Source organism: Solanum dulcamara, chromosome 6, assembly GCF_947179165.1.
Source record: "Solanum dulcamara chromosome 6, daSolDulc1.2, whole genome shotgun sequence".
NCBI lineage: Eukaryota > Viridiplantae > Streptophyta > Magnoliopsida > Solanales > Solanaceae > Solanum > Solanum dulcamara.
Genome location: NC_077242.1, coordinates 4,313,423 through 4,335,873, shown reverse-complemented (window position 1 = coordinate 4,335,873; position 22,451 = coordinate 4,313,423). Strand labels below are relative to the sequence as shown.

At 36.0% G+C, this 22,451-nt stretch overlaps 1 protein-coding gene across 1 annotated transcript in view; it reads left to right on the top strand.

The window, feature by feature from the left end:
* Positions 1–22,451, top strand: part of LOC129891095 (callose synthase 7-like) — a 31,795-nt gene that overhangs the window by 3,332 nt on the left and 6,012 nt on the right. The window contains exons 5-38 of the mRNA XM_055966350.1: positions 51–161; positions 288–410; positions 1,627–1,725; positions 1,866–1,957; positions 3,043–3,166; positions 3,711–3,845; positions 3,923–3,999; positions 4,077–4,164; positions 6,948–7,070; positions 9,621–9,738; positions 9,905–10,236; positions 10,310–10,362; positions 10,571–10,631; positions 13,529–13,610; positions 13,726–13,775; positions 13,850–13,936; positions 14,055–14,159; positions 14,268–14,362; positions 14,468–14,549; positions 14,633–14,796; positions 14,945–15,068; positions 15,211–15,314; positions 15,438–15,531; positions 15,637–15,788; positions 16,766–16,875; positions 16,970–17,089; positions 17,195–17,263; positions 17,362–17,551; positions 17,626–17,737; positions 17,882–18,001; positions 18,069–18,184; positions 18,263–18,346; positions 21,430–21,542; positions 21,613–21,842. Coding sequence (XP_055822325.1) covers positions 51–161; positions 288–410; positions 1,627–1,725; positions 1,866–1,957; positions 3,043–3,166; positions 3,711–3,845; positions 3,923–3,999; positions 4,077–4,164; positions 6,948–7,070; positions 9,621–9,738; positions 9,905–10,236; positions 10,310–10,362; positions 10,571–10,631; positions 13,529–13,610; positions 13,726–13,775; positions 13,850–13,936; positions 14,055–14,159; positions 14,268–14,362; positions 14,468–14,549; positions 14,633–14,796; positions 14,945–15,068; positions 15,211–15,314; positions 15,438–15,531; positions 15,637–15,788; positions 16,766–16,875; positions 16,970–17,089; positions 17,195–17,263; positions 17,362–17,551; positions 17,626–17,737; positions 17,882–18,001; positions 18,069–18,184; positions 18,263–18,346; positions 21,430–21,542; positions 21,613–21,842 — 3,939 coding nt within the window. The remainder of the gene's footprint in view (positions 1–50; positions 162–287; positions 411–1,626; positions 1,726–1,865; positions 1,958–3,042; positions 3,167–3,710; positions 3,846–3,922; positions 4,000–4,076; positions 4,165–6,947; positions 7,071–9,620; positions 9,739–9,904; positions 10,237–10,309; positions 10,363–10,570; positions 10,632–13,528; positions 13,611–13,725; positions 13,776–13,849; positions 13,937–14,054; positions 14,160–14,267; positions 14,363–14,467; positions 14,550–14,632; positions 14,797–14,944; positions 15,069–15,210; positions 15,315–15,437; positions 15,532–15,636; positions 15,789–16,765; positions 16,876–16,969; positions 17,090–17,194; positions 17,264–17,361; positions 17,552–17,625; positions 17,738–17,881; positions 18,002–18,068; positions 18,185–18,262; positions 18,347–21,429; positions 21,543–21,612; positions 21,843–22,451) is intronic.

Here is a 22,451-nt window from a genome sequence, read left to right as displayed (position 1 = left end):
ATTTATTCATCTTATGGGAACTTCAAGCTCTAGTATCTTCGTTTTCACAGACAAAAAGATATGCCAAAGATGTCGAACTGAAAAGAGACTACTATGAGCACTACAACATTCTTCCTATTTATGCTGCTGGGGTCAAACCAGCGATAATGGAACTGCCTGAGGTTATACGAAAATTCGCTTTAATTTCAGTTTCATTTGCTGGCGTGCTCCTTTTGCGTGATTAAATAGCAAATCTGTATCTCATTTTAATCACAGAAAAGATTGATGTAATTCTCTTTCTTGATCAGATTAAGGCTGCTCTTCGAGCTATAAGAAATATGGATAATCTTCCTGTTCTCAGAATGCCTGATGACAAGGATAAGTCAGTCAATGATATACTCGAATGGCTTGCTTCAGCCTTTGGCTTCCAGGTAAAATATACTGACCATGACTCTCCACACAGGTGTTCCCGAATTTATTGTCTTGTGTAAGGCAACATGCTTAAATGACCATAAATTGTTGCAGTGTTTTGTATGCACAAATTTTCATTCATACCGACTAAATTTCTAGTTCTGAAAGGGTACAATGTGTTGTACAAAAAGTAACACTGGATGAATATTTAATGTTCATTTCAGCTCTTCGCCAGTTTAAATTTTCATTGTGAAAGTATATTGTCTTATACAGTCAGGTTAATGAGGTGTTGGTGTCACCATTTCGTGAGTTGAAGGGCAAAGGAAGGAGTACTAACTAAATTTCCTAGAATCTGAGATTGGGATGGCCCTGAAAGATTAGTCCCTTCTGTTTGAACTCATTCCACTTAAAAAAAAATCATGTATCTGAAGTCTGTTTTGTTGAACCATGTTTGTATTTTAACTACCGCCTTTCTGAAACCCACCACTTCCCGGCTTCTTATTATTACTTATGAGTACCACTTGTTTGGAACCTATTACCCGCAGAATGCCGCGGACGTATCTTCAGTTAATATGCATAGCTTCCTGAATCTTCCCTTGGCTGTCTGATGATAATAATGCGTTCAAGGTCCATGACAAATCTTTGTTGAAGAACACTCTGGCATTTAATTCTGCTTATAAAGTTATTTTCTTTCTTGTCATCAACAAAGCATGTGTGGCATCCAGTTTGAAATGAACAGGACTTATGAATGAGGAAAAAAATTCTCAGACATGTAAAGCATATCTGATCTCATTTAGTTATTTGTTTACTGAAGTGTTCACCAAATACATGTGAAACCTAGACATTTACATAAATTCATGAGTCCCTATGAACTTCAAAGGTACTTTGAACACTTCCTTGATGAAATCCTACACTTTGCAAGTCTCCCTTGCTGAGAGAAAACCACCTGCTAGTCTGTGATTGTCTTTTAATTTCTATTGTATCACACTTTGGAGTGCTGTGAGACATGTTATGGGAGACCTTAGTATTCAGGAACGCATGTGCCACCCTACGGGAAGCTACCTCCTTGAGTTTGCCTTGGTTCTGTCAATTGCATTCTGTACTCTTTCTGATGCCTTCAAACAAAGATGTGGCATTTAGCATTTTTTTTTTAAATTGCTTCTAGTACATATCCTTCAACATGCTGATGGTTGAGATTCCTAACTTCATCTTATTGCTGATTTATATGGAATCAAGAAAGCAAATGTAGCAAATCAGAGGGAGCACTTAATATTGCTACTTGCAAACATGGATATAAGAAACAAGAGTGTGGATGATGACGCAAATTATAATGAGGTAACTGTATCTGCTCATTTGATAATTACTCTACTTTGATCAGATATGCATATAAATTTCTATTTATTTTTGTCTGCTTAGCAAACAACCCTTTTGGCACTTTTCTCTTGAAAATTGAGTACAAGAGAACATTTTTGCAGTTGGACAGCTATACAGTTAAGCAGCTGAAGGATAAAATATTCAAAAACTATGAATCATGGTACAAATATTTGCACTGTCCAACAAACCTCAGGTGAGCCAAGTACTGATCGTGAAATTACAAGAACAACCTTCCGTCAAATATGTTTAAATTATTAAAATGAAAAAATATATTACTCCTTCCATTCCAAAGAGAATGAAGCAGTTCAGTGTACTGATTTTGAACTTGCTCACTGTTGGTCTAAATATGAACCTCAGTTCTTTATTCCTTTTGACGTTAAATTTACATACTTCGAAGTGACATAGAAAGTACTTTAATTCAAAATTTTATAATTAAAAAGTATTTTGGGCATTTGGCCATGAAAACCAATTTTTTTTTTACTTTATTTGGAATTCTTTTAGTTGTACTTGTGTTTGGCCATACTTTTTGCAAAGGATATTTTAGAATTTGAATGTACTTTTTCCAAATAGGATTTATACCCCCAATTTCTAAAAACTAGAAAAATCACCAACTTGAAATGTATAATCAAATTTGTTCTAAAAGAGTAATATCTCAAATAGATAGTCAGATAATGTCATAAATTAGATCTCATAAATGAACTATTACATACTATTGCAAATATTTTTTCATTTTTGAAGTTGGAGTTGTCTTTGGTTATACTTTTTGCAAATAATATTTGGTTTTTGGGTGTAAGAGTTTCCTTAGAAACATGAAATATGATTTAGTGCCCGTTTGGATTGGCTTATTTTAGGTGCTTTTAAGTCAAAATAACTTTTAAGCAGTTTTGAAGTGTTCGGGCAAAGTTAAAAAGTACTTATAAGAACTTATTTTAAAGCCAAAATAACAAAAATAAGCCAAAAGCCATAAGTTAGAAATTCTAACTTATGGCTTTTGGTTTATAAGTCATAAGCAAAAGCCAAAAGCCAATCCAAACATGCTCTTAAATATGAAATATAATCTAAATGGGGTTATTTTTATAAAAATAAAAAATTTAGGGTAAAAGTTGAGAAAGAAAAATATAGTAAAAGTGAAAAAAGAGAAAACAAGGTTTTGGGTGCTTTCCAAATTCCAAATACAACTTCAAGTTGTATTTGTAATTTTCATGGCCAAATGCTTGGCTTATAAAAAAGGGACAGGAAGTGATTTTCTCTTGCTTGGCTTTATGTCTTGTGTTGCAGGTTTCCACCGGGCTGTGACAAGCAACAGTTGGAGCTTCTTTACATTAGCCTTTATCTTCTTATTTGGGGGGAAGCTTCAAATATACGATTTATGCCAGAATGCCTTTGCTATATCTTCCACAATGTAGGTTTGCTTTCTCATCATATGTGATAATGCTTCTTTATTTAAAGTGGATTGTGTGGAACTCTATCTATATATTCAGTACATGTCTTGGATTTGTCTAGAATCTGCTTGTCAGATTACATCAATCACTGCTTCTGTTGTCTCTTGTGGAGTATTGGATGTGCACTATCTCACACACTGAAGGAACTGACATGATACCAATACCAAGATAAATAAGTCTTAAGGGACACTTCGTTTTTTTTTTCTTCTGGAAGGGTGAAGTTGGCATTGAGGAACAGTGTAATAACATATGTAACGTTACCATGCGACCTCTTCACGAAATCTGATCAGTTTTGTGATGCTTGATAGATGCGATCATCTTCTCCATAGCGAACTGTCTAGTCATGTTATACACATTGCACACATGCAATGCAATAATTCTTCAGTATTTCAGATGGGTTGTGGAGATTATTCTCCATGTTTGTTTTCTAGAAATAGCGCAACATTATTTATATAAACAGTTACCCTTCATGTGTTTGCGTACCTTTTATACTTCAAAAATCAGATGGCACATGAGATGCATGGAATACTATTTGGCAATGTACTTCCAGTCAGTGGAGGTGCATATCAACCAGTGTCCCATGGTGAGGAGTCTTTCCTAAGGGATGTTGTGACCCCTATTTATGAAGTCATTCATAAGGTAACTCCTATATTTGTGCTGTTTGCTTCAGAGTATTGTTGTTTATCACTTTATCTGAATTATCTTCTCTGAAAAAGGAAGCTAGGAGAAACCAGAATGGGACAGCAAGCCATTCAGCATGGAGAAATTATGATGATCTGAATGAATACTTTTGGTAATCAATTGTGTAGCATGTTACGATTTTCATTTTTACAGTCTAAGGAAGAAGAGACTCATACTCTTCCTTTGCAGGTCCGATAAATGTTTTAAGCTGGGTTGGCCAGTGGACAAAAAAGCTGATTTCTTCGTGCACTCAGATAAAATAAATAAAGCAAATGTGGTATGTGTCTCTTATCAAATATATTACCATGTCTGTAGAGGTAGCCTAAGAGACGTTATTCAGTAGCTACTTGGGTAGCTATGTTGAAGTCCTATCAATTCCTGTATACTAATGGACTTCCAAACTTACCATGAAACTTCCATGGCATCAATTCTATTTACTAGATTTTTCCATTGTATTAAATTAGCTTTCCTTAAATAAGGTCTTGTGATTGGTTAGCAAGGTCCCATCATAAAATGTGGTCTTCGGATTCAACTCTTGCTGCCTTATTCAGCAGGAAAATGAGTACTTCAAGTATGTCATATTCTTTTGTACTTATATATGTAAAAACGGATCAATTATCTCTGGCTAAATAGAAGAGTTCACAGATCAATTTACTGGCTGCTTCACTTACTGCCAATTGGTCTTTTGTTGGGTGATTTGATTCTTTAACATGATGTTGCATCCTGAGGCTTGAATTAGAATTCAACCCGTTCACATGGGGAGTCAGGTCTCACACATTGGGTTACATAGGGTGTTCTTCAAATAAACAGTTTATTTAAGCAAGTGTGAGTAGGTTTCTTTGCATCACTTTTGAATAGCGTTACAAATAAAATAGTCATCAAACCTTTAGCATATGAACTGTTGTATACTGCACATTCTTTTTGAGTTATTAGCTTGAGTAAGTTCCAACTTCCAAGTCACATCGCAGGTGTAAGACTAAGGTAGAGAATGTTGTTTCTCTTTGAAGGTAATAGCAGGCATTTTGAAGATAATAATACTTCTTACAAAAAGTTAGGATGAATTGTAAATTTCGATTTTTGGTGTAAAGAGAGTTGTGCCGATGATGCAGAATCTAGTTACAATTTTCTGGAAGCATTTTAGATGTTCAAGGACTGTAGCTTGTAGATTGTAAATATTGCGGCCAGCACAAAATTTTTGCTGATGAATAAAATGTTACATTCTCAGAAAATAATTTATATCATATATTATTAAAAGTGAGAAGCTCCCAAGTGCAAAGTTGAATTATCATTTTACCCCTAATCTAAATTAAAATGTTATAAAACATTTAATTAATTAAATATTAAATAATAATTATATCATATTATACTAATACTAGAAAACACAAAAGTTATAGTAAATACTACTCATACAATTAATGAACCAGTTAATAGTAAGAGACCATATACATTTTTTTTTTGGTTTCCCACCTGATGTCCGGTACCCACATTGGAGCCCGACGAAATCCGGATTTACGCTGGAAAGTCCCACATCGGGGTGAAACGCTCCTTAACAAAGGCGACTCCGCAATCAAGGGGACTCAAATCCGATACCTCTTGGTTAAGGATGAAGGGGTACTTACCACTCCACCCCAACCCTTGTTGGTAAGAGACCGTATACATTACCACCGCATGTCATTAGTATATGAATAACTTAGTATGTTTATTTATTGTCAATCTTGAATGTTTCGTCTTCCAACATTTATTGCAATATTAACTTTTGAAATGTCTACATACTCGTAATCAATCAAGGATACCTAATAAATTATTACCAACCATTTCATCCATTTTCTCAATACAGGAAGAGTTTAGGAGTTATAATCATGATTTAGCAGTATTGAGTTTTTGATGTGGTAATGAACCAGCATGGGGGTGTAATCTTTGTTGCCTACTATATTGTTGCTTCTTGAAAAGGTGATCTGGTGTATGAATTTTATTTTTTGTTATTTTCTTGTTGCATCTTTTAACAAAATTAATTTTTTTTTTTTTTACAAAAACCTGAAGATATTATCACATTCTAAAAGATAAGGGAGTTTCTAGACTTGTATACATTGGAATAACATGGTTGCCTCGAATGTGGTAGATCAGTATTTGGATAGTTATGCTTTTTTTTTTGGTTGATAAAAACCAAACTGGTCCTATTTAGTTGTTGTAATTATTTTATTTTTTATATTTTAAGTATCGACGCTAATTTCATGCCAGCAACCCATAATGTTATTAATTCTTTTTTCTCTCTTAACTTTAGAGCAGAAATTCAGTATGTATCACATCATATACCATTGGATGTTATATTACCTTAATTAGTTTTACATATTTCAACATTTCCTATTTTGCCAATCAATAACTAAAAATTAAATTTAAAAATTAGATGATATTCTTGTGTTTGCATATAGAGAAGACATATACTTAGTAGAATATATAAAAATAGACATATACAAATTTTATAAAATACTAGGGGATAAATGTGCATATACGAAGTAGAATATATAAAAATAGGCATATACTTAGTATAATATATAAAAATAGACATATACAAATTTTATAAAATAGTAGGGGATAAATGTGCATATACGTAGTAGAATATATAAAAATAGGCATATACAAATTTTATAAAATAGTAGGAGATAAACGTGCAACACACGTTCTCAAAGACTAGTATATATGTGTGTGTGGTACAGCTGTCAAGTTATTCACTTCTCTTTTGGAGCTGCTGATAAAGAGAATGAACTTTTTCTACTGTACCAACATGTCAAAAGATTAAAACTAGAAAAGAAAAAATAAAACGAACTATTATCTTTGAATCTGAAATAAAAGAAGGCACATAATTGCTCTTCTCTGAAAGTCTGTATCTTGACTTCTGAACTGAGGATTCTGACACTCTGTGGCAAGTTAACTGAGAAGTTCAAAATTCCAGAAATTGTCAAACTTGTAGAAATTTCTTAACTTTGTCCTCTCATTTACTTTATTTTAGACAGTATTCCCTCTTGGTTTTCTATAAATGGACTAACTTAGCTTGACTCTCAGGGACATAATAATGTTGCTACTGGAAGGAGGAAGCCTAAGGCGAATTTTGTTGAAAATCGAACTTTTTGGCACCTTTATAGGAGTTTTGATCGGATGTGGATATTTTTTATATTGGCACTTCAGGTATCTCCGGACTATGTAAACTGCTATGATTTATTTAAATATTTGCGTGTCCTCCTTTTCTTGTCTCTATTAAGTATAAACTATGCGTGGGAACATATTTACAAGGGATGAAAGGTTAAAAAAATTGAAGGAGAAAGTAGAGACAATAAGGCCACAGACAGCCATTATAAGTTAGTACAAGCACTCTTTGGAAATGAACTAATCAGCAGGTCTGGATGCGAACCAATCCCCAGTAAAATGTTAAGGGATCTGACGCCTCAGGATTTTGGCCAATATTTCATTTGATATGATCCATTATTCTTAAGCTATACTTAGAAAACCAAGCTTATTATATCTCCATTTAGATGCCACTGAAATGTATAGTTATCTGAGGAGCAATGCTGTCCCAGAGGAATTCCGACTGAAGTTATTTAATTCTTCAATGCCTAGGCTGTTCTTTTGGATGAAAATAATGTCTCACATAACAGTGGTTTCTAGCATCCAATGGTGTGGCCTAGTGGTTAATGAAGTGGGAGGAGAACCATAGTATCGGGTTCAAATCCCAGAAGGAGGAAAATGAGTCTGTTGAGGATTATTTCTTAATGAATATGTGAGTTCTTCTCTGCGAAGTCTCTTTTTCTCCTAGGTTGCATATTGTGTTCCATTGACAACATCAAGAAGGTAGCTAGTCAATGGGCTAAGGATGTTAGACATCTGCTGTATCACATGGAACACCTCTGATTATGGATTTTTTCTATGTCAATGGGTGAACAATGATTGTCATCTACTTTATCACATGGAACACCTTCTCTGATTATGGATTTGCTTCTATATCTTCATCAACTATTTACTCCTAAATTTTCTGTTTCTTTACACATAAGTTCCTAAAGTAAGATTAGCATAATGTCAAACCTTCTCTTTGGTGAGATAGCTCAAGACAAATTCAACATTCTAAATTACAGATGAAATTATCAGGTTCAGAAAGGTTGGCCGAGTTGGTTAAGCAGGGGATCTCCCAAATGGGAGTTCTCAGGTTTGAAACCCCTTGCTTGTTTTCTTGGTCGAGCTCGTTGCACGGGGCTTGCCTAGTGCGGTTTACCTCTATTGTGTGATTTGCGGGTTATTACACTGGAGAGGGGTTTACCTATGTGCACCCGAAGTGTAGTGACTGTGGGTTACCTTGTCATAGAAAAAGAAGGTAGTTTTTGCATTCTGAAATGCTGCCCTGGTAGAATGTTTTGAAACCCCGGTGTACTGCTTTCATCGGAAGTTGCTTGTGAAAGTTGTAAGGAAAACATTAACGAAATGGAGAAAAAGTATTCGGTGCATCAAGATGGTTGCTCTTGTCATGGAGAGAGGGGGCAGTTCTCCCTCTTTCCAAATGCAATGCCTACCTTTCTTTACTCGCTAGTTCTTGAAATGTTAAGAGTTGAAAAAATTTCATTGTTGATTAAATAGAAGAGTTGTTCTGTGAGAAATATAGGAGAAATATTATTGACTTGTATAAGAACAATAACACAAAGATCCTATTTATAGACACTATAAAACAATTTTTTTCGAAGAAGAATACTATAAACTATTCATATTTCTATTCCTATTCTAAGTAGGATACTATAATCTATTTCTATTCTAAGTAGGATTGTGTACACCTATTCTTATTCTAACATGTTCAATAGCTAAGGTCTATTGAGGCTTTAAGCGCAAAGCACGACTAAAGCGCTGGCTTTTTATGAAAGAGGCATCAATCAACTTAGCCCTCAATTTTGAACTTATGGGAATTGGCTGGATGAATCGTCTGAATTTTTTCCACTTTATTAGACTCTTAGGGGTCATTATGTTGGGAACAAGTTATCTCGGGATTAATTATTCTGGGATAAGTTATTCCACCATGTATATGGGATGATTTATCCCATCACTATGGTATAAATGGTGGGATAAATAATCCAAGGACTACCTAATACCTCCAACCAAACAGAGAATAAAATAATCATTTATTTTATCCCAAGATTATTATACCTTATACCTCACACCAAACGACTCCTTAGGATTTATCATATGTGGCCTCCTCCTTTAAGACCATCTATGCTTAGCCAAGCTGACATTGAGAATGTTATAGCTTTCTCTAAATTTGTTTGATGTATCTTATATGATTAGGGTTGAAATTTATTGGTTTAGCTTTTGCTGAATTCAAGGGGTTTATTTTTCTGTCTTGGCGTTGAATTTGATGGATACTGGACTGAAGAGTTCAGGTTCTTTAACTTGACACATAGTACGCCATATATTTACCTCACATGTCCACAGTGAATCCTCCAATTGACAGTTAGCTGATCACTTGGAGTGTTATGAGTTCTTGCTCAGTTATTGATAAGAATAAGAATATTTTACAGAAGATTATCAAGGTGGTAATAAAGGATCAAGCGCTACACATCCGTTGTCATTATTTTGAGTTGGCTGCTTGGGTTTATACAATACAAGAAAATATCTTGCAAAAATACTGAAGTTTCCCTTGTACCATCATGTTATCTTTATGAAATATTTGTATTGATCTCATCTCTCTCCTTCCCTCTTCAGGCAATGGTTATCATTGCATGGAATCAGTCAGGATCTTTGTCTGTGATTTTTGATGCGGATGTGTTCAAAAGCGTCTTGAGCATTTTCATAACTGCTGCTATTCTTAATGCGTTGAGAGGTAGTTCAGTACGTTATTTGATTTCCTTTCTCTATCATTTTTCAATCTGCTAGAAACTCTTTTATTAGAAGTGCAAGGAGTGTGCCTAGATTTTACAATTTTTCATGTTGTAACTGTCTTTCATTTGAAAGCTGAGCGCTGGTCCATGTATATGTGCTTTCTGCAGCTACTTTGGACATAGTCCTCAGTTTGAGAGCTTGGAGGAGCTTAAAATTCACCCAGATTCTTCGCTACCTTCTGAAATTTGCGTTTGCAGCATTCTGGGTTGTTGTCATGCCCATTGCTTATGCAAAATCTGTTCAGGATCCAGCGGGAGTTTTGAGATTCTTCAGTAATTTGGGAGGAAATATTGAAAATGAGTCACTGTATTACTACTGTGTTGCTATTTATTTGATACCAGAGATATTGGCTGCCTTTATATTTTTCTTCCCTTTCTTGCGGAAATCCATGGAGCGCTCAAACTGGCGAATCATCAGCCTCCTTATGTGGTGGGCTCAGGTCAGCATATTTATGCTTTGATACTTACATGGTCTGTTCTGTCACATTTGTCTAACAGATGTAGTGTATCCAGCCTAAGCTTTATGTTGGAAGAGGCATGCATGAAGACATGTTCTCCTTGTTAAAGTAAGAACTCATTTGTCTTCTATCTTTACACAAATAAACTAGTCTTGTTTGATAGCATTTGTATTCTTCTTTTCCTCTCATATTCGTTTTTGGTATGCTGTGCATGAATGTGGGGCAAGGTTAGCTAATAGATTATAGTGAATACTCATAATTATGGGTGATACAGCGAATTGATCTAACAATTCATTCCCTCATTTTATTTGCTCAGGTACACTCTCTTCTGGATCATGCTCCTCATAAGCAAGCTCTCATTCAGCTACTATGTTGAGGTAATGTTTTCCCTTAACCTCTATTATTCCGTTTCTCCTTGTAAATCCATTTAGCATGTCTGAGGAGTGGTTATCTACTTGTATGACTGTCCTTATTCCTCATGTGTGGAAAATAAATTTTAAAAATACATAACGACTTTTATAACCGTCATTGATTCCTACATAACATGACTTCCACGTGATTCCGATGTGACTGCTATGTCGTCAACAGATTGTCTTAAGATACTGATGATGTGGCTTGACATGCCATAAGATTGTCGTGAATAGACTTGTCCACTTTGCATTCTACTTCAGCATAACTGTCTTGTTATGTTCTTGACTTCTTTCCACATGTCTTTTTCGAAAGGCCTAAAATACATTATTAAACTCTATCATCGACGCCTTTTGTCGTGTTATTATTGGCTGTATCCGATGATATCGTACGTAACATGACAGTTGTATCCACGATGGCGTATATATGCTTGAACGATGTATTCACACTGTCATCAAGTAAAAGATCTAGATACATATTCTCTTGATACTGTAAGAGGCCCTCTCAAACTTAAAGTGGAAAAACTAACATGACTGTGCTTATTTTGGAAACATGGAAAGTTGACACTGATACTCGTTAAAATGATGAGCAACCACCAAAATAAATGGTGTTGGAATATTTTCCTCCAAAATGTCGCTGGTAAGTGCATAGCGATGGAAAGTGCTTCTTGCACTACACACGAAGATGATTCTAGTCTCAATCATTGAAAAGGGATATGATGTTGCAAATCTTCAAGACATTATTAGCGTAATTTGATCTGGTAGATCAAGCACAAGAATTTCAAGGTTTAGAGGAGAGTACCGGTTGCATAAAAAGGAGCACACTGGTCGCTGGAGAGATAGGGCACCAAACGATCATCGGAGAGTTGAATGGTGTTTGAATGATGGTAGACAGAGTAGCGACACAGGACACTGTTAGAAGAAAAGAAGAAACTATTGGCTTAGCACAATGGTAGCAGAAGCTCATTAAATTCTACCATGATCATAGAGGCTTTGATATCATGTAAAGAAAATGGACCTCGGGCTTAACTCAACCTCAAAAGTTAGCTCATGAGGTGATGATTCACCAAGCCCATACAAGGTGACAACAACCAATGAGTTTCATTTTGTTGTAAAGAAAATGATCTTGGGTCTAATTCAACCCCAATTATTAGCTCACGAGGTGAAGAGTGTCCAAAACCATATAAGGATATGATAGACTATTTCTTTAACTAATGTGGGACATTCTAACACTCCTTGGCACGTGTAGGATTAGACATTTTGAGCATGAACTATATATCGTAGGGGTTTGTCATCGGGTAAACCAAGAATGTGGATGGATTTGGCTTGGATAGCGTGTGTAAATGAAATAAAGAGCCCATTGACTTGATTAAGTAACAATTAACATATGCACTTTTTATATAAGAGTTTCACGGTATGGCAGGAAATGAATTTCTATGCTAATAATAAGTAATATTCTTTAATTAAATGCAGAGTATCCAAAGGTATCATATAAATTATTCTATAAGTTTTTCCTCATTCAGGTATAATGAAGCTTGATACACTATCTCTTGAATATTTTAACACTGTTGATACTGAATCTCTCTTCTTAACCAGTGTCTTGTTTGTTCTGGACACACACCTTCTGTTCCATAGTAAAATCTCTTCATGCCTTTGCCCATTTTCCACCATTCCAATATTCACTCCTGTAGTATTTGTTTATGGTGGAAAATGCTGAGTTGGTTTGGAAGTTATTAGGAGATGCCAGGCACTGTGAAAGGTGTACATTCAGTTGGAGTTGTGGTACTTAGGAGAAAGACACAGGCCTGGAATGTTGCTCCGCTAGCACTTATGCGGGTTATTTGGAGAGCAAGAAATAGAAGAGTTTTTGAGGGGGTAGAGATGAATTTTATACAATTATGGAGTAGCCTTCTTTCCCTTAGGTGAACCTGCACCCATGAAATCCCTTTATGTATATAAGATAGAATGCCGTAGACATCATATCTTTCTGTAGGTTTTCAATTTTTTTGTTTACTTTTTGTATACGGGCAACCTTTTGGCCATAATAAATAATAAATATTACTTTATAAAAAAAAACTGAACTAATGTCAAGATTAGTAGTTGCTGTTTGTAACATGCCTGAAACCACTATCAGAATGTGTTTTAACTATCATGCAATGTGAAACTACAACTTATGTTAGATAACTCTTGCAGCTTGAAGAATATTTTCAATTCATCCTTTTCTTTTCTTGCTCAATGCAATTTTCGGTTCCCCCATCCTGCTTAACTTGCAATGGACTGTCACATCCCCAACTAATGGAACTCCACTGGATGACCTCCATTTTGAATTTCATATGTTAAACTCTAATGTATTGAGGTTATGAGAGGAATGGTATGGCGCAGCAAAGACTTTTGTGTGTACAAACTAAATGACTGCTTTCCGAAATGGAAGCTTCCGGATGCTTTTAGCCTGAATGTTTCCTTGCACATTCAGAAGTATTGATTATTTAAGTTCTAGCTACTCAAACCCTAAGATGTTCTTAGAAACTGTGGTGCATGGTTGACTCTTGCACTACGATGTTAGACATCAATGTTTCTCTATGTTGCACTTAATGTCGATTCTAAATTATTTGTAAGACCAATTTCTATCTCCACAGACTAACATGTGCTACTTCAGAAGTATTAATTAAGACTTAACTGTGTTACTCTGCAACTTTTATTGGAAAAAAAGTGTTCACTCCCTTTGCTTCATAAAGAAGAAGAAAATGGAAGAAAATCAAGATGAAACTTTATTTTTTACTGAGATCTCTCTATGTCTTTTCTGTATGAGATGGCTCTTAATTGGATGTTCATGTTTCCTCAGTCTCTCTTTTTGCCTTTCCCTGCAGATACTGCCATTAGTGCAGCCTACCAAGACAATTATGGATATAAGAATCACAAGCTTTGACTGGCATGAGTTCTTTCCACATAGTATGTCTTTGTTAAAGTTTCTTTTCACCTTGCTTTATTGCGAACATGTAATTGATTTTCACTTTGCTTTATTGCGAACATGTAATTGATCATATTGCATTTGAATGTTATTCAGTGCCACATAACATTGGAGTAGTGATTGTCATATGGGCGCCAGTTCTTCTGGTATGTTATGGAAGAAAGATCACTTGAAAATGACAAGCTGACGTTGAGTTCTAAGAGATATGGATTGCATGCAGGTGTATTTCATGGACACACAAATTTGGTATGCTATATACTCTACAATTGTTGGAGGGATCTATGGTGCATTCAGCCACCTTGGCGAGGTTGGAGGCAATGAATAAGTTCTTTGGACTGAATTATTCTGGATAATCTTTCATGCCCTTATTCCTCTTGAAAAACTAGTTATACTGTTAACTATTTCTACCTTTTTGTTTTTTTTAGATAAGGACGCTAGGGATGTTACGATCACGATTTGAGTCAATTCCTTCAGCTTTTAGTGAACGTCTTGTGCCATCTTCAAAAAGAGAAAAAAAGCATAGATATGAGGTAGCAATTACTTATATATGCAAATAGATGCTCCCATATTCTTGCATCTTCACAATTCTTAACTCCTACAACTATTTTCTTTTGCTGAACATTGTGTTACTGTGGTAGGATGATTCTTTGGAGAGGAAGAACATTGCAAAGTTCTCTCAGATGTGGAATGAGTTCATACTTTCCTTGCGGATGGAAGATCTGATCAACCATAAGTGGGGACCACACCTGAAATTTCGTCATGCTACTTGGTGAATAATTTTTGCAGTTATGCACTTTAAAATTAAGTTGGTGATTCTTTTGCCACTGTGAACTGCCAGGGAAAGAGATCTGCTTCTTGTACCGTATTCATCAAGTGAAGTGTCTGTTATTCAGTGGCCTCCTTTCTTGCTTGCTAGTAAGGTGATACTTGATTCCTGTTGTTGATTTTAGACCATTGAAACATTCCTTTTTTTGTCTCAGTTTTTTCACCTGCATCTTATCAGATTCCAATAGCACTGGATATGGCAAAAGATTTCAGGGGAAAAGAAGATGCTGACCTGTTCCGGAAAATCAAAAGTGATGATTTTATGCGCTCTGCAGTGATCGAATGCTATGAGACACTTAGATATTTGCTGGTTGGCATTCTGGAAGACAAAGATGACAAGATGTAAGGCATTTTCAAGTACTTAACTGGTCTTTTTCTTTACTGTTGACTATCTAACGCTGAAGGTCCAGGTCCATATTTGTCATACAGTTCTTCTGTAATTTGTTGCAAAAAATCCATATGACCACTTGGAAGTTGGTCTCTTTTATAGGGTTGTGGAGCAGATACGCAAAGAAATAGATGACAGCATAAAAGAAAAAAGGTTCTTAAGGAAATTTCGGATGAGTGGGTTGCCCTTACTGAATGATAAATTGGAGAGGTTCTTGAATCTTCTGGTTAGTGCAATACATGTATATGCACAAACAAGTAACATGATTTAAATGTTTCCTTCTCCATCTCGAATTCAGCATTTTTGATGAAATTGTGGAGGCTAAGTTTTCTGATAGTACATTCTGTGTTTGATTGTGGTACTTACAGGTGGCAGATTATGAAGATGAAGAGACTAAAAGATCCCCTATGATTAACCTTATCCAAGATATCATGGAAATTATCATTCAAGATGTTATGGTTGATGGCCATGAGTAAGTTCTTGAGAGAAATTAGTTTTCTCAGAGGACACGAGATTTAAGTAATCAAATCTGCACTGTGATGAGCATCTTCAATTATGATGTACAATTTTGTATTTTCTGTTCTTTTTTCCCTAGAATTTTGGAGAGAGCTCACCAGATTGATAGAAAGGAGCAGAGATTTGAAAGGATAAATATCTATCTTACTCATAACAGATCTTGGAAGGAAAAGGTATTTTGAACCTGAGCTTTGTTTCTTCGTCAATTCTTTATATCATGGTTTATATCTTACCAATGCTTTTTATCTGCGTCTTTTATACTCCATTTTTTTCTATAGGTTATCAGGCTTAATTTGTTATTGACTGTGAAAGAGTCTGCTATTAATGTGCCTACAAACTTGGATGCTCGCCGTCGAATTACTTTTTTCGCAAACTCCCTGTTTATGAAAATGCCAGATGCTCCAAAAGTTCGTAATATGCTTTCTTTCAGGTTAGTTCTGAGCTAGAACTAAAGGACCTATATTGCTTTGCTGGTGAGTTTTATGTTCCTCTTCTTTATGAAGCATTGCTGATGCTATAGATCAGAAACTAAAGTTATGTTTGCCTGCCACGTTGCTAAAGTGCTTGTTTGACAAATGAATCTCGTAGTGGCACAAAGCAAACCTTTGTGGTTACGGATGGAATGAATGCTAATTCTTCCAATTTGGAACATCTTCCCACTTGCTGTTTTAAGTGAACAATAAATTAAAAGACGCCTGTCCACTATTATGCTCGATATACGACTTTTAGGATTGTAGAGGGAAGTGCTCACTCTTTTATTTTTCATTCACTGTCCCATTAAATATGAGATGAAGAGTAAACTGTTTGTACAGTTGATATTTGGGTTTATAGTACTTAGAACTATAGTTTGAAGTATGAAGAATTGGTGTAGTTAGTTGAAATTGTGACATCAAGTATGGCATGGTATAGAATACTGTTTGATTATAATAGTTTGAATATCGGAAGGAGAACTTTTTCTAATTAATGAAAGAACATGAGTTTCCTAAGGACTAAAAAGGAAAGCAGATTAAGTTTTGGGGATAAAGGGAGTACACTCCCTGAATAACAGGTTTAGAGTAGCAGTTTTCAACAGATGCTTGTTCTGTACAGATACTTGACAGCTGTGGTGCAAAGATTTTTTAATAAAACGACAATTGAAAAGAAATTTCTGTAGAAAATATGGGGATTCACTTTCATATATTAAATGAATGACAATAGGCACTTGAGAAACTTCTTGCTTTCGTTTGTTCACTTGATTGGTTTTGAAAATGCCAAATCTCTACTTACCGTCTTACTTTTAAATTCTTCCTCTAAATATCTTAAAATGCGTGATATTCATGTTTCATACTATTTTCTCATGTTGCAACTATGTGTCCGCTTGCTGTGCTGCAGTTGCAGAACTAATTTCAATATTTATTTATTGTTCAGTGTCTTGACTCCTTACTATAATGAAGATGTTCTCTATTCTAATGAGGAACTTAACAAGGAAAATGAGGATGGTATTACCACTCTGTTTTACCTTCAGAAGATATATCCAGGTGAGTGTGTAATCTGTGGCTTGTTAATTACAGTATCACATTGCAACATAGGTAAAGCACTAATCTCGATTGCCTTTATTTGGCCATGAAATAGATCAATGGAAAAATTTTGAGGACCGCATCAATGATCCTAAGCTTGAATACTCAAGTAAAGACGAGAATGAATTAATTCGTTACTGGGTATCGTACAGAGGACAGACACTTGCAAGGACAGGTCAAATAACAATAACATCTTTAATATTCCATACAACTTTTGGCTGTATATTTTGTTGTCACTCAACTATGCTCTCTGTTTTGTATTGTGCTTGTGGAATTCCAGTGAGAGGAATGATGTACTACAGGGAGGCTCTTGAGCTTCAGTACTTTCTGGATTTTGCAGAGGACAAAGGTGCTGTTTGAATTTTCTTGTTTCATTGTATAACAATATATCTGTGATACTGTGAGTTGGATGTGGTTGGTTTTAACTATCTACCCTTTACTTGGCAGCAATATTTGGAGGATATCGGATCATTGATATGAATCGAACAGATTACAGAGCTTTGAAGGAGCGTGCACAGGCATTGGCAGATCTGAAGTTCACATATGTTGTGTCCTGTCAGATCTATGGTGCTCAGAAGAAGTCCAGTGAACAGCGAGACCGTAGTTGTTATGTCAATATTCTGAATCTCATGTTGACGTAAGTTGGAAATTGTGACTATTCTTCTAGGAGAATGAAGTGGGTATCTTTATTTCTAATTTTGAACCTTTCAGGTATCCATCTTTACGGGTTGCTTACATAGATGAGCGGGATGAAACTGTTAATGGGAAGTCTGAGAAGGTTTACTACTCCGTACTGGTGAAGGGAGGTGATAAATTGGATGAGGTATGAGTGTGACTGCAAAGTGAAACAAAGAGATTTTGTCAACAAATGTTTTTTCCTCAGCGATCAATTTGTGCAAAATGTGATCTTTCTGTTTTTCATATCACTGGAATAAGTAGTAAGTGTCTTCTTGTGCTGCCATGCTAGGAAATATACCGTATCAAGCTTCCTGGCCAGCCTAAAATTGGGGAAGGGAAACCTGAAAATCAAAATCATGCCATCATTTTTACTCGAGGAGAAGCATTACAAACCATAGATATGAATCAAGTAAGTTTTGAATTTTTCTGCTTCTTCATTAATTATGTACTATGAGCCTAACTTCTTTTTCTTCTAGGATAATTATTTTGAAGAAGCTTTCAAGATGAGGAATGTATTGGAAGAATTCTTGAAACCTCATAGGAAGCGAAGACCAACAATACTAGGTTTAAGGGAGCATATTTTTACTGGAAGGTTCGCAATGTTTGATGTTATAAGCCCTTGATAGCTCACATGGTTATAGAACTGCTTACTTTATCCTTTTTGTTGTAGTGTCTCTTCGCTTGCTTGGTTCATGTCCAATCAGGAGACCAGTTTTGTAACAATCGGACAAAGAATTTTGGCAAACCCCTTAAGGTGAGTCATCTTACTGACATCCAATGAAGTATGTTTCCGCTGATGTATAATATGTTGATGACCTGAAGCTGCTAATGTTCAGGTCCATTGTACTACTGTATTAAGCATTTATTCTTTTAGTTAAATTTTTGTGCTGGTTGGTGGTCAAAAAATTTGCTTGGAGTGACAGCATTTCCCCCCACATCTTTTTGGCCATCACAATATAGTTTCAGGATTGCTGTTTGACTCTCTCGTTTACAACAATAACAACATATCCAGTGTAACCCAACAAGCGGGTTCTGGGGAGGGTAGAGTGTACGTCGACGTTACCCCTACCTCGGGGAGGTAGAGAGGCTGTTTCTGAAAGACCCCCGGTTGACTCTCTCTTTTAAGGAAAGAAAGTTAAATGATTTTTTCATTTGCTTTCTCCTAGCTCTCTGCCTTACATATCCACTTATTCTGCATGAAATTAGTATTAGCCAGCTAAACTTTGCAAACCCTTTTCTGCTTTGTTCATGAACATTAATTGACAGTCACATGGTAGTCATCAGTTTAAGGACATCAACTTTCCAGGTACTTATAATCTAGCCTAACTGGAATTAAAAAAAAATATAGAGTAATTTCTTGTATTGTTCTTTCCAAGTGTAAATATATGGCACCTGAGCCTAACTCAACCCCAAAAGCTGGCTCATGAGGGAAGGATTGCCCAATTCCATATAAGGAGACCACCAGTCCATTCCCCAACCAATGTGGGACTTTTTACCTACTCTAACACCCCCCTTCACGCCCAGGTCCAAATGGAGAGTGGATCGGGATCCCAAACGGGGATGGACGTGGCTCCGATACCATGTAAAGATATGGCACCTGGCCTAACTCAACTCCAAAAGCTAGTTCTTCATATTGCCTCAAATCCGGTGTATCATGAAAGAACTAAACATATTGAAGTTGATTTTGGGTAAAAAGTCCCACATTGGTTGGGGAATGGACCGGTGGTCTCCCTATATGGACTTGGGCAATCCTCTCCTCATGAGCTAGCTTTTGGGGTTAAGTTAGGCACAATTGCCATATCTTTACATGGTATCGGATCCAGGTCTATCCCCATTTGGGCTCTCGGACCACGATGGCTTGAAGGGGGGTGTTAGAGCGAGTAAAAGTTCACATTGGTTGGGGAATGGACTAGTGGTCTGCTTATATAAACTTGGGCAATCCTCCCCTCATGAGCTAGCTTTTGGGGTTAAGTTAGGTCCAAGTGCCATATCTTTACACTAAGAATCAGAGGTATAAATACATGTACAGGAGATTCTAACTAAGGTAACTTGTACAAATCATCTGCCTATAAATTTATCACTATATGCATGCAAAGCCTATATATGGACAGCTATGTTTTTAATGTTAAATCATGTTGGTACTCGGGTTCCATATAAGGCTTTCGTGAACATATCACCCAGTTGCTCTTCTGTCTTCACATAGCCTGTAGAGATCAATTTCTAAGAATCCTTAGTCCCTCCCCTCTTCCCAGCATGCCAGGGCTAGACATTTGGAGCACGGACAATATGAAATTTGGACCTGTTGTAGTATGTGACTATTTCATCTAAAAGCTTAAGCGGTTAGAAAGAGCACCCATTTTTTTGGTAACTGGTAACAATATCTATATATCAAATAAACAAATCAGTACATGGGTTGCAGTGAAACCATATTTACAAAAGCACTCTCAATTTCTATCATCCTATATGTCTATATTGAATCTAAAACGTCAACAATAGAAACAATATCATTTAAGGAAATCTGATTACACCAAAACACAAAAGCAAGATGAAGTTTAGCTTGATCTTCTGCACTCCACTCTCAACATTCTCAAAACATCTGGAATTCCTTTCCTTCCGGATTGTCCACCTTATGCAAGCAGGGACAATTCTCCGTCTACTCTTATCCTTTGCCTGTAAACTTGTTTCCTCCCAACTATTTAGAGCCTCTCTAACCTCACCATAATTTACCAGGCACGGTCCAGGATATCCTGTTGAGGTTTATGATACTTCTACATAGTTGTGGTGTTATCTTACAGTAAAGGAAAAGATGGTTAACTATTTCTGCTTTTTCTCCACAAAGAAGAAAATCTTGAATGTGATGGGATCCCTCTTCTCATCAAATTGTCCTGTGCAAAGGCTGTTTCTTTGGCTAGTAGCCACCCAAAACAGTCTACTTTGTGTGGTATTTTAGTTTTCCAGATGTGCTTTCATGGCCAGGCCTGTGCTTTCATGGCCAGTTGGCGATAAAAGTGCCTGAGAGCAACTCCATACTATCAACTATACATAAATGTATTGACATATACCAGGAAATCCTAGATATGTACAACTATTCTTTCTTTAGCACTAACTAATGCTGGAGATAGTTTCTTCAGCTCTTGCAGTGCAAGAGTCCTATTGCAGAAAAAGTTATGCAGACATGACTGTTCTTGTGCAACTGTAAATGTTTTGAACTGATTCTTTAAGTTCACTTCTCTTGTTGAGCTTTCTGGACTCGGGATGAATATTTGTTTGGCTTAGTTTAGGCTATTTTTACCATAACTGGATTGTTTGGTTCTAAAGTAGGAAAACTGAAGAGTCTTTTCCTGGTTTGGTGTTGGTTTTGAGCCTAAGCTTTTCAGGCTATATATTTATCTACATTTTGACACTTTAGTTACACCATACAATATTAAATAGGCTTTTCATTTTGTTTCTTTGTTTTTCTTTTTCTTTTCACCTCTTTTTTGGATACAATTTGACTTTGTCAGTCTCAATTTTGTTATTCAGGACTTAGCTCTAGTAAGTTGCTCAAATTTGTTGTCCTACTAATATATTGCATATGTCCGTGTACTCGACCAATTGGCATCCAGTAACGGTTGCATGTAGATCATAAATTAGAAGTTTTCTTTGACGCTTCTTCCTGTGGTTTCTTGCCTTTTCAACTATCAACCTTCTAATCCAACTGTGCAGAAATGGATACTATGATATGACTATCCTTACTCTTAATTGCAATTCACTTGGGCTATTTTTTATTTACATTTTTCTGTTCTTTCTTTTAAAGATTTACTCAAAACTTATTTTTGTTCTTTTTAAATTTTACAGGGTGAGATTTCATTATGGTCATCCTGATATTTTTGACAGAATCTTTCATGTAACAAGAGGTGGTGTTAGCAAAGCTTCTAAAACAATTAACCTGAGTGAAGATATTTTTTCAGGTGGGACAGTGTTTCTTTAACGGTGAAACTCTTAAGGCATATTTTGGTACTTAACTGGGTGCATCTTCAGGTTATAATTCAACTTTAAGAGGAGGATTCGTAACACATCATGAATACATCCAAGTAGGTAAGGGTCGTGATGTGGGGATGAATCAGATCTCTCAATTTGAGGCAAAGGTGGCAAATGGAAATGGAGAACAAACACTGAGCCGTGATGTCTATAGGCTTGGGCGTCGATTTGACTTCTACAGGATGTTGTCGTTCTACTTCACCACAGTTGGTTTCTACTTCAGCAGCATGGTATGCAAACTGCTCTTAGTGCTATGCATACACTTCATTGCATAAAATCTTTGAACTATGTGACTGATAAATCAAGCAGGGTTTCTGGCTAGCTGTTGTAAAATCTAATAACATTTTCCCCAGTAAACCATACTAGGTGATGTAGCACAATTGATGCATCACATTATATACAACTTTTGAGCTATACAGTGGAATATTACCAAAGAAAAGCATTGAGAAATAAAACACTGGAAACACACGATGAAAGAAGTTGACGAACCAAAAAAGGAATATAAAAGCACATACTTAGAGATTCATGCGATGTCTCTGTATGTTTTTGGAGGCTCGATAAAGAGCTGATGGTAATGTAGTAGTGACCTCTGCTTAGGTATTTAAGAGGCAAGTTTTAAAGCACATTATAAGTTTCGGGCTTGTCCCTGCATTTATTGCTTGTCACTTGCAGCTCTTTACAATTGTACTGTACGAAAGAATTTATCTAGTGAGAAGCTAAGCTAATTCCTTCAGCTATACAGAACCTAAATATAAAGATTGGTGCAGGAATTATCTAGTTATATACAACAACAACAACAAACCCAGTATAGTCCCACCATGTGGGGTCTGGGGAGGGTA